General features: G+C 42.1%; 1 protein-coding gene across 1 annotated transcript in view; it reads left to right on the top strand.

Moving 5' to 3' along the window:
• The window catches only part of KIF13B (kinesin family member 13B), a 172,319-nt gene that overhangs the window by 65,874 nt on the left and 92,644 nt on the right, over positions 1–13,801 (top strand). The window contains exons 7-11 of the mRNA XM_012654927.1: positions 828–962; positions 2,975–3,087; positions 4,232–4,343; positions 10,647–10,859; positions 12,196–12,306. Of these exons, the coding sequence (XP_012510381.1) occupies positions 828–962; positions 2,975–3,087; positions 4,232–4,343; positions 10,647–10,859; positions 12,196–12,306 (684 nt within the window). The remainder of the gene's footprint in view (positions 1–827; positions 963–2,974; positions 3,088–4,231; positions 4,344–10,646; positions 10,860–12,195; positions 12,307–13,801) is intronic.

Raw genomic sequence — 13,801 nt, 5'->3', positions numbered from 1 at the left:
TTTTTTTTTTTAAATAAGAGACAGGGTCTTGCTCTGTCACCCAGGCTGGAGTGCAGTGGCCCGATCATAGCTCACTGCAGCCTTGAACTCCTGGGCTCAAGTGATCCTCCTGCCTCAGCCTCCCAAGGAGCTAGAAGCACAAGTGTGCACCCCCACGCTTGGCTAATTTTTAAAATTTTTTGTAGAGATAGGGTCTCACTGTCTCCCAAGCTGGTCTCGAATTCCTGGCCTCAAGCAGTCCTGCCTCAGTCTCCCAAAGTGCTGGGGGTACAGGCATGAGCCACTGTGCCTGGTCATACTGTCTCTATTTTAGCAGTAACATCAGTCAAGTAGTAAATCTGCAGAAAATCAGTTTCTTGAGGTTCTCATTTTTACTAATGGGTCTTATAAGGTACACAGCAAGGTGTGGTAGTTAGTGATATGCCTGGATGAAGGAGTTACAAGTTTTTATTTGTTGCTTATTTGTATAATCTAATTTATTTTAACAATAAACTTGTATTGCTTCTTTATTAAACTAAATTTCTTCAAATTTCTAAATTAGATGAGGATTGGCATGGTGTATATGTCCATCTTTTGTGACTCAAAGATGTAGCTTCTGAACTTTTCTAATTCTGAGTCAAAGCTGTACCTACTATAATGTACCTTGAGTTTTCAGCGACAGTATTGGTTATTGTACTCTCTGGGGCTTAAGATTCATTGAAAAACAAAATGTAAACTCCAAATGTTGACTAAGTAGTGAAACTTGGAGTGCATTTTGTAGTATAGCAGAGTTTTAATGTTTATCACACAAATAACGAAATGTGTGTCTATGACTCTTTTCCACTTAGGATATTGAGTCTTTGATGTCCGAGGGTAACAAATCTCGCACGGTTGCTGCCACCAACATGAATGAGGAGAGTAGCCGATCCCATGCGGTTTTCAAAATCACTCTCACACATACTCTCTATGATGTGAAGTCTGGGGTAGGTGTTCAGATGCATGACCTCTTTTTAAATTTCTAAAGTGGACTGTGGTTTATCTTTTTCCCTTCAGGTGTTAGATGATTTAAAGTCCTAGTTGTCTGAGTGTAGTGAATTGGTTGGGGGGGACGGAAATCCTGGCTAGACCTAGTCAATTAGGACTCTGGACAAGAAACAGAAGCTACTTTAGTAAACAGAAAGGGATGTACTAGAGGGAGTTTGATGATAAGAGTTGTTGGGACGCCTGAGCAGGAGGGAGTTCTAGACTGAATCTCCAGGAATAACTCCCAGAGCAACAGAGATCTGGCCCACCAGGGCTGGAGCCACCTCTGAGGACACCACTGGAACTGTGAGTTCAAGGCACACCCCATCTCTGTGATCCAGGAAACGGGAATAAAGAAGTTGCTTTTGTCGATGCAGCTGCCTCTTAGCACCCCGGAAGCTAGAGAATGGTGCCGGAACACTCCCCTGGAAAACCTAGTATTTCCACGATCCTCCTTACCAGCTGGAAAAACAGAAAGGGGGAAGGGGTCCTGCTTTCCAGTCTTTAGCAAGTGAACCTGCCCGACGGAACCAAAGTCACAGGCTGAACCCTGGCTGCCGAAAAATCTGAGAAATGTCGGCTGTAGCTCACCACCCTGTCTCACGAGAGGAAGGGGGAGCAGAAGCCGAGCGCTGCCGCCCCCGTCTCTGCTCAGCCGTGTCTGCGCTGTGCCTGTCGTGGCGGACTGCGAGCGAGTGTTAGCACTGCCGCTGAAGAGCGGAGGTCCTTTTGCGGTGTCACCTTCTGCTAAACACTGATTATTAGAAGCAATAAATTACACTGGGTGATTGTACTATAAAATCACTGGATTTTGTAGAATAATTTTTTGAGTGTTTAGTTTTGAATCTAGCAAAGAGTAAACCGAGTCAGAGATGTATATGCTTCTGCCACATCGCAAATTTCGCTGTTGACCCATACATTTGTGTCCTCCCCGTTCTGAGGTCAGGTTTTACATGTTTTGCTGTGATGCCTCCCCCCAGCGCATCGATTTCAAACACCAGAAGCTAAAGTAATCGCCCTGGCAAGAGTGCTATATTTTGGCAGGATTTTCATTTGCTGAAAGCATATTTTTCTTCTTTTACCATCACAGCAAGATTAGTGTAACAACAAAAGTTCTTTGTTTGCTATTTCCTTTTCAGCATAAAACAAAAAACATACTGAAGACTTTTTTAAACCAAAAGTACTTTTGATTTGGGAAGCTGAATATCCTTCTTAGCATGTTTATTTATGGAAATATAAGTATGTATTTTAAAGGAAAGTTTTAACAATGATCCTCTCTATAGATTTTGGCATTTTTTTCCTGTATTTTTTTTTGTATTACTGCTGAAGTATAAAATATCTGCTACATGATTTGATAATAGAGCGTTTTTGATAAAGGAAAATATCAGTATATATGTGTGGGTATATATATTTATAATATCCTAACTAGAAAAAGATATAAATGTAATACCTAAAATTATGAAAGAAAAGGAAATTATTATATATAAGATAAAAAACTTTAGAAAGTGTTTTGAGTTTTTGAGAGTCTTCTGTTATATGAAACTCAGATTAATTTTTTTTTTTAAATCAGAGTAAGAGTTGTAGGTGTTTTTCCTCAGGATTATTGGTAAATATTCATGAAATTTTAAGCATAGTTTCCAATCATAGTGAAATTTGTATCTTGTAAGTACTTTTATATACTTCCCTGAAATTTTTATTGGGCATCCTTCCAAACATCCCATTTCGGAGGCACTGTTTTACTGGGGTGATTAACTTTGATTCTTTCTGGATTAGTAGAGTTTTATAAATGTCGCGTGTATCCATTACTAAATGGTATAGTTTTCCTACAGTGTGTTACAGCAACAGAAAATAATTTTGAAATCACAGTATATAACGTTACTAAAGGATTTAGATCATAAACGCATTTGGTTGGGATAGTACCACTTTCTGCATTCTTTAACTGTTTATTAGTGTTTTTCAATTCACTTTGTAGACATCTGGGGAGAAAGTGGGCAAACTGAGCTTGGTCGATTTAGCCGGCAGTGAACGAGCGACAAAAACTGGAGCTGCCGGCGACAGGCTGAAGGAAGGCAGCAACATCAACAAGTAGGTTTCCCAGAAGCTTATATTTATAGCCTCATTGGTTTAATAGCCAAATAGGGGAAGATCTGTGGTTATTAAAATAATAAGATGATTGTGGAATGATTAAGGCTATAATGAATGAATAATTTGTATTTTTTCTCTGGTATCTTCAATAGGCTCGAGCCCATTTTATGTCTTGGTGTCTGATGGGGCTGAGGAGCACAGCCTCAGTCAGGTCAGGGTTTCTCAGCAATGGGCCTGTTGACTTTCAGGGTCTGGTAATTCTCTTCATGGCAGGGTGGTCCTGGGCTTTGCAGGAAGTTTAGCAGCATCCCTGGCTTCTGCCTCTAGGTGGCGGTAGTTCCTGCCACCTTTCCCCCACCCCCAGTTGCAAGAGCCTGACTCTGGACATTGCATGCTGTTCCCTTGGAGACACGGTCACCCTCCATTTGGGAACTAGTGGTGCAGGCTGTAGAAGAGAGCAGAGATGATTGGCCTCTCGGGGTCTAGCAGTTGGTCTTCACCGTGGGTTGCTGTCTGGACAAACGACGCGTGTAGTCGCGTTGCTTTCCCTTTTATGACTGCTGTTGTGCATGTCCAAGTCCCAGAAGCTAGCACTTTATAAAGTCATATTTTGTGTTCCAGTCCCTTCATACAGTTACATTTTCTCCCTCAAGCTAAATTGTTACCTCCTTGTGGGTAGGAATCTCTTCTGTCCTTGGGCCTTCTAGAAGGACGTGTAGGAGTCGTCGGTAACTACCTGGAGATTGTAGAACCTTCACCCAGATGCTTTGCTGTTATCGAACCATATGTATATATCATTTTTGCCTTGTACTGTGTTTTAATTGTTGTATTGTGTGTGTGGCTTCCTTTCTTAAGAATATATGGCATTTGTGTTTTCGTCTTGACCTGAAGATTTACAGCTCACATTTTTATCTACCAGAAGAAAAGTGGGCTAAGCGTTTTTATTGCCTATGGTGGCACTAGAGGGACACAACCCTAAACAGCTACTGAAGGTTGTGTGCTTGCGAACCGGGCGGCAAAATGCCGACGGCGGTGCTGCTTACACGCGGGTACAGAGGCATCTTGGTGTTCGATCTTTGTGCTAATGTGTGACATTTGATAAATTCCATTTTTCGTAATTGTCACGGTTTGTTGCACCATGCAGGTCCCTCACAACCCTCGGCCTGGTTATCTCAGCCCTGGCAGATCAGAGCGCTGGCAAAAACAAGAATAAGTTTGTTCCCTATCGCGACTCCGTTCTCACTTGGCTGCTCAAAGTAAGTTTCGCTTTGTGCTTTTCCCTCCCTGGCATGCTTTCGGTGGATGGTGGGAGGAAGAATAAGGGGTAGACTGTTACTCGCTTCCAGTTCCCGTTTTCCATCAGTGCTCAAATTGATCGTCATCAGGCTCTTATGATAAGCACAGTCTGAGGGGTTGAGCGTAAGTTGCTTCCTAGCAGTTAACATCCCCGCCAGCAGGGCCAGGCTGCAGTGGGGGTGTTGGGCACACGCTGACTCCCGTGGTTGCTTCGGGAGACTTTGGGAGTAGAAAAAGGAGCTGGTGCTCGCTCTGACGGCTGAGTGGGCTTAGAGAAGGAGTTTCCGCTGCCGGGCACACCCAGCTGGACGGCTCGTCCTTCTCGCAGACTCCTTTTGTTTGGCTGACATTTTAGACCTTGTTTTCTGCTTAACGTCAAGACATTTTGGAGTTGTTCTCCGTTTAACTTTACTCATGATAATTTTAATTTGTTTTCAGCTTCTTAAAGGTGTTGTTAGAGGACACAGAGTAGAGCACGGTCACTGAATGATTAGTTGATTCACTGCGAATGAGAGAGGTGGGAACGAGAGAGGAAAAAGCCTGCAGGAGGTGCTAGGAGGGGAACGTGAGGAAACAGAAGCCACTGAGGCCCTCTCGGGCTCAGCGTCCAGCAGGGACGTAGGATGTGCACGCAGTATCAGCACATGAGTGCGTGATGGCGTCCGTGACAGAGCGTGATTACTTGTAATAGGAGTTTGGTGAAAACGGACTATTTACAGGTTTCCATTAGTCCTGCTCAGGTAGTGTAAACTGGGTATTGGGCTGAGAATTAGAGGATATAAGTTATAGTGACAGTTTCACTCCTGATAGAGGTGTCAACCTTGAATAGAACATTTTACCTAATACTCTTTTTCTTCTATTTTTCAAAATGGAGAAATAATATTATGTGCCCTGTTTCATTTTGTGATCCCTTATTTTCTTGTTGATCAAGAATTTATTGAAAACGTGTTACTACGTTATAGGTTGAGAATATAAAGGTGAGTTAAATGCGGGCCCCCAATAGCTTTGCAGAGGACACAGTTATTAACTTTGTCCCTGACATGTTTTGATAATAGCCTTTGTAAGGGAAGTAGGGGTTTCTCCTGGTTCCTGTATCCTCTCAAAGAGTTACTGGTAGTCAGCTTTTTAATGCAAATCTTTTCACAGCATTAGAACGTCCTGCATCAAGTGAAAGCATTCTTCACATAAATGTCAGGAAGTTCTGCTTAAATGGAATGCTAAAATTGAATAAATTTGCCACAGTTAGAAAATCAGGTAGATTACTTCCTTTGTCCAAGATGCAATAAAATTAGAAATTTAAAACAAAAGGAAAACCAAATTTTCGTAATTAGAAACCAGTTGTAAAGGGGTATTACAAAACATTTTACTACCAAGGAATGTGTTAGTAGTGAACTTTGAGATCTCACTTCTTGCTTTGTTCCAGAAGAAATCTTGATAAGTTACTTATTTCTTCCTCAGACATTCCACAGAAACATTTCCTGGTCATATATTGTCCTTATTTCGTCGTTGTTACTTCAGTCCATTTACAACAACAATAAGAAACATCTTTGTTCTTAATAATGTAATCGGCATAGTGAAAATGGCCTAGGTACTGATTGAGTGGCCTCCGGGCTGGAAGCCAGCAGGACCTGTTTCAGGTGAATCAGGTTCCTGCCAAGGGCTTCACCTGCATCAACTCATATACTTCTCAGAAGGTAGTGAATTCGGTACCAGCCTGGGCAACACAGTAAGATCCCATCTCTACGAAAAATAAAAAAGATTAGCCAGGTGTGGTGGTGCACACCTGTAGTCCCAGCTACTCAGGAGGCTGAGGCAGGAGGATCGCTTGAGCCCAGGAGTTCAAGGCTGCAGTGGGCTGTGATCACACCACTGCACTCCAGCCTGGGTGACAGAGCGAGACCCTGTCTCTTTTTTAAAAAAAAAAAAAGAAAGGTAAACGTGGCATCCGGGTTGTCAGATGAAGCAATGTTGCAGGACTAATGAATGGCAGACTCAAGATTGGCATCCAGGGCTGACTTTTCTGCCCCCCTGTTTTTGCCAGTGCTTTGCTCTTCTTATCAAAGGTTACTTTCCATTAGAAAGAGTCTCACTGGATGTTTACCAGTCTGTGATAGAAAATAAGGAAAACAACTGTTCCTAGTTCTTGAGGACTGAAACCAAATACGGCTTCTAAAAAGCTCACTTTATTTTCTGTTTAGTTAATTTAGGTTATAATTGCAACTTCCCTGTGTTAATCCTTAGGTTAAAAAATATATCAGGTGTTTGCTGGGTATTTGTCATTTTTTTCTCAAAAACTTGTATGACCCTTTTTATATCATCTTTGGCTTTTGCAGCAAGACCATAAACGGGCATTTTTTGCGAAACATATTCCAGAGCTTACACAGTTTTTCCAGAGGCCTCTGCAAATCCACTGAAATGCAGCCCATTCTCCTTTGAAGTGGCTTTTGGTTCCTGTTGCCTTTTCCTCCTTTAATTCTTCTTCGTCTGACTCTCCCTGTTCCGTGTTTGATGTGGGTACAATTCTCGTGTTCCCCACCGTAATTTCTGTTGAGCTCATAAATGGACTCATCTTTAGTAACACTTGCAATTTCTTTTTACAAGTTTTTCTTTTATTATTATTTGCACTATAATCGTGTTGTGCTCTTGATGTTTGCAGCATCGGAGATTGAGAGAAACTTTGGCTGTTCTTGGTGGTTGGTTGGGGATGGAAGTGGGCGCTCTTCTCCCAGGGAGGAGACAACAGCCATCACAGAAGGGAGGTTCAGTCGGTCAGTGGAGAACAATTTCGTATTAGGATAATGTTCACTTCCCTGTAGAACCTTCTAAAGGTGGGCCTCTTAACATCTAGTAACTTCTTTCTGGTAACAAATGCTCAGGTAATGAATACCTCTCAAATTCCTCCGCTCTCGTCATTCTTACTGCCACCTCCCCAATGAAGGCCACTTTCTCTCTTGCCTGGATGACAGACGTTTCCCTTGAGCTTTCTTAGTCAGTTCATTCTCCACGGTTAGATTGCGACATCTTTCTAAATTAATACTCTCTCACCCTTAAGTCTCTTCAGTGACTGTCCACGGGCCCTTCGGATAAAGTCTAAATTCTTTAACTATGTGTTATAAATCCTAGCTAAGTGATGGGTGCTGTCGTACTTCTGGGACTTCACTTCTACTCTATTTGGAACATTCTTCCCCCCCTCCCCTCTCCTCAATCCCTCCTTCTTCCGTCTCTCCTTCCCTTACCTGTGTAATGCTTATTTATCTTTAGGTCTCAAATGTCACTTTCTCTGGGCGTCTCCCTAACCTTTCAGGAATCAGCTCTCGGCTCTATCTTCGCTTTCCCAGACCGTACTGTATTTATCCCTCCTTTAGTTCTCATCATAGAGCATTTGCTCTCCGGCACCTCCCTCTAGGCGGTCAGCTCCGTGAAGAGTTGAAGGAAGGAATAATTTCGGCTCTGCTCTGAACTAGGACTCTGTCTGACCTTTGATGCGGCAGCCTTCCTGGGTCTCAGTTTCTCATCTGTAGAATGACATAATTTGATTACATGACTTTGAAGAGTCCTTTCAGCCTTTCAGAATTCTGACTTCCAAAATTAAATTTCTTTCCGACGTCCGTCCATTTAATTTGCAGTTGCTACGTTTGAAACAAAGCTCGTCTGATTTGCCTAATTAAACAATTAAAGAGTAAACAAGAAACTTTATACTTTCTCCTTGAATGAGTGCCAGTTCTTTTGTTGCCATTTCCTTTTTTCCGATGGCATGGGGCCATTTTTTAACATAAGTTTATTGTTGCTCCATGAATAAGGGCTTTTAAAATATCAAGCACTTGTTGTTTGCCAGGTTTCCTTTTCTCAGCATAAATTGAAGCACAATATACATGCTTTTCTCCTCTGGTACTTATTGTTCTAGATCCCCTTTCACCCAATAGCACTTGCCGCTCCCGTGGGCTGGCAGTGTGCAGTCGCTCTCGAAGGGCAGCCTGGTGCTGCTAATGAACTGAATTGCAGTGTGAGATTTAATTCCTGCCGTCTTTCTATATCACATTTAAATTTCATCAGTGTGCATGGGACTCTTCATGACATTTTTCTGGAAGTTGCCAAATCCGAGACACCAGCTATATGAGATGAGTGTCCAGAAGTGAAGAGGGAAGCAAGCAGTCAGGGCTTTTGCCTCCTAAAGTCCAAATTAGTTCTATTTCCTGCCTTGTCATGCATTAAAGTGTATTTTCTTCAGTAATATTGAAGAATTTATCTCTGTATTCTGTGGAAAACCAGACTTTGAGAAATGGCTGGATGAGCAGACGTGTTGTCTGTGATTTTATGGAACTGTTAGCCATGCCTGGGGAGTTATTTTGTTCCTGATGCCAGGACAAAATAATCTGGGCAGATGTCAGGTCCCCTTACTCAGTCCTCAGGTCTGAACTGTGTCTGTGTTACCGAGTATGCACGTGGACAGCTGTGGAGGAGTGGACTTGAAGGCAGAAAGAACATCGTTCCGCTTCCTAGTTCCGGAGTCCGGGCAGCGTGCAGTATTTCGCCTCCTTGGACAGAACAAACCTGCTTTCTCATCAGTAAAATGGGGCTACTCATAAATGAGTTTCCAAACAGCTGAGAACTAAATAAAGTGTATGCACAAAGACTGTGTAAATCACAGATTGCTCTAACACATTTTATAATAGATATATTAAGATTGGAAAACTATTCAAAAGTAAGAATTTTCTATAGGTTAATGCCCAAAAGTAGAGTTAGCTTTCTTGTGCCCTAATTCACTGTTACTTCCCTATTATTCTCTCTAATCTTGAAAATCTATCATTCAGTGATATTCTATTACTGGAAGAGGGTGTTCAATCTGTTTGGGTTTTTTTTTTTTTTGATAATTCTCAGCCTGGAATGGTATCTTAGCGTATGAGTAGTTACCGATTGCATGTAACGGATTATCCCCAGACCGTAACGGCTGGAAACAACAATCGATCATTGTCTCACCGTTTTTATAGGTCGGGATTCCGGGTGCAGCTTATCTAAGTGGTTCTGGCCGGGTCTCTCCGGGGGCTGCAGTTGGAGGGTCAGGTGGGGCTGCTCTCACGGCAAGGCTCGTCAGGGCTGGCCTGCTCACTTGCATGGTTGTTGGTGGCTCTAGATCTGCTTCCAAACCCACTCCTGTGACTCTCTTTCCAGGGCCGCCTCATCTCGTGGCAGCTAGTTTCCCCCAGAGCGAGAGAAAACACCCAAGACGGAAACCACTGTCTTCTTTAAATCTAACTGCAGAAGCGCCATGCCATCACTTCCCCTGTTTTCTGTTCGTTAGAGGCCGAGTAGTAAGTCCTGGCCACACTCGAGGCAAGGAGCTGGTTCTAGGGTCCGAGCGCCAGGAGACAGGATGGCTGGGCGTCTCAGAGGCTGCCTGCAGGGATGGACCACGCCGAGCCTCCTTTGTGTGGGCCGCCGAGTGGGTAGCTTGATGTCCCAAGTCTAGATTTATAATTCTGAGTTGTTATTTTTAATGTTCTCAAATGAAGGCAGTTTTTTCCATTGTTGGAAGCTAGTTCTAGAGCTGTTTCACTGCACTTACCGATTTGAGCATAACGTAGAAGATGTGTATCTCTTCTCGGGCGCCTGGTCTGAACTGTGGGAGCAGTTGTGTAGAACATGCAACCTGTTTTAGTAGTTTTCGAAGTGCTAGCCGAGGGAAGAAAATGGAGTTCCTTCACATTTTTTGTCTTGTAAGACTATGATTGTACGTTATGTTTCGAAAGCTTTACTAGGTGCCTGATAGCTTGTAACAGCGGCTTCTGAGCTGTGATTTGGGCTTCACAGAGACTCCCAAGCACACGGTGTCGCGGAGGAGGTTTTCGTAATCACTCCTTGGTCAGGCGTCGCGTAATACCATCCCCGTTCCCCCAGGGAAGGTTTTGGGCATTTAAGGAATCATTTTTACTCTGAGTAGTCTGCTCTCGTATGGTATCATTGCCTGTTAAATAGGAAAAATTGACTTAGAATTAATTTTTATTAAACTGAAATAAATGTAGGCTTCATTGCATTTCCCTGTCCTTTCTCAAAAACCAAAGCTCCCCTCTTTTTTTTATTTTTAGAAAAGTAGCTTGGCAGAGAAGAAACAGCTCAGGACTGGAGTCAGCACACCTGCGTTTTAGCTTTATCGCTAAATGTGTGTTTGACCTGGGGAAGTTAATTCACCTTTTCTGACTTCCACTTCCCCATAGGAAGGCTTCTTCCAATTTTAAAGTGCTTCCCCGATTTCCTTTCTCCTGTAGGACAGTCTTGGGGGCAACAGCAAGACAGCTATGGTGGCTACGGTGAGCCCGGCGGCTGATAACTATGACGAAACCCTCTCAACCCTGCGGTACGCGGATCGAGCCAAGCACATCGTTAACCATGCCGTGGTGAACGAGGATCCGAACGCGCGGATTATCCGGGATCTCCGTGAAGAAGTTGAGAAACTGCGGGAGCAGCTGACCAAAGCAGAGGTATGATGCGCAGCTGAGCGGTGACTTGGCCATTTGGGAAGAGCTGGTCAAGCCAAACCTTGAATTTTCCTTCCCTTGGCTGTAAGGGATGAGTACTCTACTCAGGATATGTGAATTTCCTATAGGAAGAGAAATTTGAGATGAGTGATCGATACAGAAGGCTGTCATACCTGAAATTCAGAGATTTTTTATAGGTGTTCAGAGGATTGACTAGGAGAGAATAGGGGGAATCGAGAACACGTTTCTTTGCATTTTTGTTCATTTCCATTCAGGTAGGATATGAGAGAAGACGTATAATAGAATAAGGGACAGAAAGGGAGAGACACTGGGAATGAGGTGGATATAAACTAATTTAACTGCAGAAAATGGTGGAGAGTAGGGTTTTTGTTGTATCTCTCATTTATTACCTGGCAGAAGTTGGAATGAGAGTCTTGAGGTCTTCCATGCCTTAATAATCCAGCTTTTCTATGTTGTGGTTAATTATGTTCATAGAGAAAAATATTTCAATCAGAGTACCCATAAATGGGTACTCTTTTGCCTGTCTTCTGTGTATTCTATAATGGATGGTGTGTATGTTTCGCTATGGAATTAGAAAACCTGCACAATTCTAACCTACAGCCAGGTGCTCATCTCTTGTAAAAGTGGATGAAATACCAGATCCAGGATTCCTGCTTTAGTTAGGGTTTCTTTTCCCGCAGTCACCCAGCACTTTGGGGCTTTTCCCTGGGGCTGGCTTTCTTTCTCATACTGGTTTTCTGATAGTAAATCAGTAAAATACATGGTCCATACAGTTATCTTGATCGTATTTTTGCCTGTTGCGTTTTATCCTGATTTTACAGTAATAATGTTCATCAAGGTTCTTTGAGTTTTGTTTCTGTCTCCCTGGTTTCAGTAACTCCATCTGATTTGCAACACGTACACATTTAGTCTACACATACGTATAAATTCCTGAAGTCATCAATAAAGACTAGGATGAATCATGTGTATGAGTTTGTCTAGATATATAACTTATTGGGATTTAAAAATAAACCCTTAGTTGCTTCATGTTTGTATATCCCCACATTAGATCTTCACAGTAGGCTGAAGGAAAAGGAATAAGTTTGAAAAGTCTCCTCTCAAATATACCTTGTGTAACTTCATGAGTTTGTGGTTCTGAGCAACAGTCTGGGTGCTGGGATCCGTGTTGGGCCATCATTGTGTTCTAGGTGGATCTGAGACCTCAGCATGTCTTCCGGCTGAGAGGAGGCAGATTGTTACTTTTGTCCTTTTAGAGGTGGCTAATTCTTTTTTCAGGGCATCGTCCAGACATTTCACGAAGTAAACATTTTGCTTATAGGCAATGAAATCTCCAGAGCTAAAGGACCGGCTGGAAGAATCTGAAAAGCTAATTCAGGAAATGACGGTGACCTGGGAGGAGAAATTAAGAAAGACGGAGGAGATCGCACAGGTTCGTGTTTTCTGGCTGATTACGAGCACGAAAGCTCATGGCAATTTGGGGATGAAGGTGGTGTTTCTGGTTCCTTTTTGATTTTTAGCTTTGCTGATGGCAAATCTAGCCCCGTTAACAGGAATCTAAATCCAAGAGGACCTATACTTTGCAAAATTGATTTGAAGGATAAACAGGGTATAATTGCAATTGGTTGTTTATTATGTAAAAAACAATTTTTTAGTGTCAGTAATCTTTAAAAAATTTTTTAAAGAAAGTAACTACTTTTTTAACTTTTGCCTCCGAGCACCCCGTTCTATTAAGTGCTTTGCAGACCTAAGGAACTTACGGAAATTACAAAATTACTAGTGGTAGATATTAGGCTATGAGCTTCTTGCATCCATGTGACAACTCAGTGAAAGTAATTTGAAATACCTAAATCCGAAGTGACTCTCATTGTTTTCTAATAATAATGGTAGAGTTGTGACATCTTAGGGTGGGAACATGAGCATTAGTCTAGGATGATCTAGTCCAAGTTAGCCTTGGGAGAAAATGCTTAAAAGGTCTGTCTACTTAAAAAAAGATTTACTCTGTGGCTTTTCTGTCACATAGTTATCCAGCCTCAGTTTTAGACATACATGTGGCATTGTGGAGCTCGGTAGCCACCTGGCAGTCTTTTTGTGATTGGACAGCTCTAATAGTAGCTATTTAATCAATCTCTTATTCTTTCATTTTTCCTCATTGGCCCTAATTTGTTCTTCTATATTGAAGAGAATAAGTGTCCCACCTGTATGGAGGAACTAAAGATAACAATAACAGCCAACATTTATTGGGTACACTTCTGTATTGGGCCCTAGGCTAAGCACTCTTAGCTACAGTGTTTTATGGAATCCTCCAATAGCCTTCCATGACTGGGACTGTTACTCAGTTCAGTTGTTCAGCTGTTTAAATCCACCCCTCTGCCTCTTCCCCTTCCTTTTCTAAGTTAAAATTCCCTTGTGTTTTTTAACTGTTCCTCATACTAGAGAATATATGGAACTTGCTACATCTTTTGTCACCCAGTGGGTTTCCCTTTTGAAATGTGCTGTCCAGAATCCGTCTGTCTCTGTGTCAGACGTTGTAGGATGGTACTATTACTTAGCAGAAAGCAGATGTTATATTAGTGCAGACTAGGATTAAATTCAATCTTAAAAACATTTTTATTATGGACATTTTCAAAATAGAGAACAATTAGAGTGTAATAAATCTACAGATACCTATCACCTGGTTTCGTTAAAGATCAACACATGGCCAGTCTTGTTTTATCTGAATCCCTGCGTTGGCTTATCTTAAAACATATCCCCCAGATTACAGAGAAGAAAACACATCAGTGTATAAATTATTCCTCATCACATGTATCAGGTTATATTTCTTATAAATTACTGGTCACTGTAATATTAATAATTGTCCAGTTTGGGACTACTTGCTGTGAGCTGTTTTGAGCTACTCTAGAGTAAACACTGAAGTGTTGCTGAGC

This window comes from Propithecus coquereli, unplaced genomic scaffold (genome assembly GCF_000956105.1).
Source record: "Propithecus coquereli isolate 6110/MARCELLA unplaced genomic scaffold, Pcoq_1.0 Scaffold451, whole genome shotgun sequence".
Classification (NCBI taxonomy): domain Eukaryota; kingdom Metazoa; phylum Chordata; class Mammalia; order Primates; family Indriidae; genus Propithecus; species Propithecus coquereli.
This window is presented reverse-complemented; position numbering and strand designations above follow the sequence as displayed.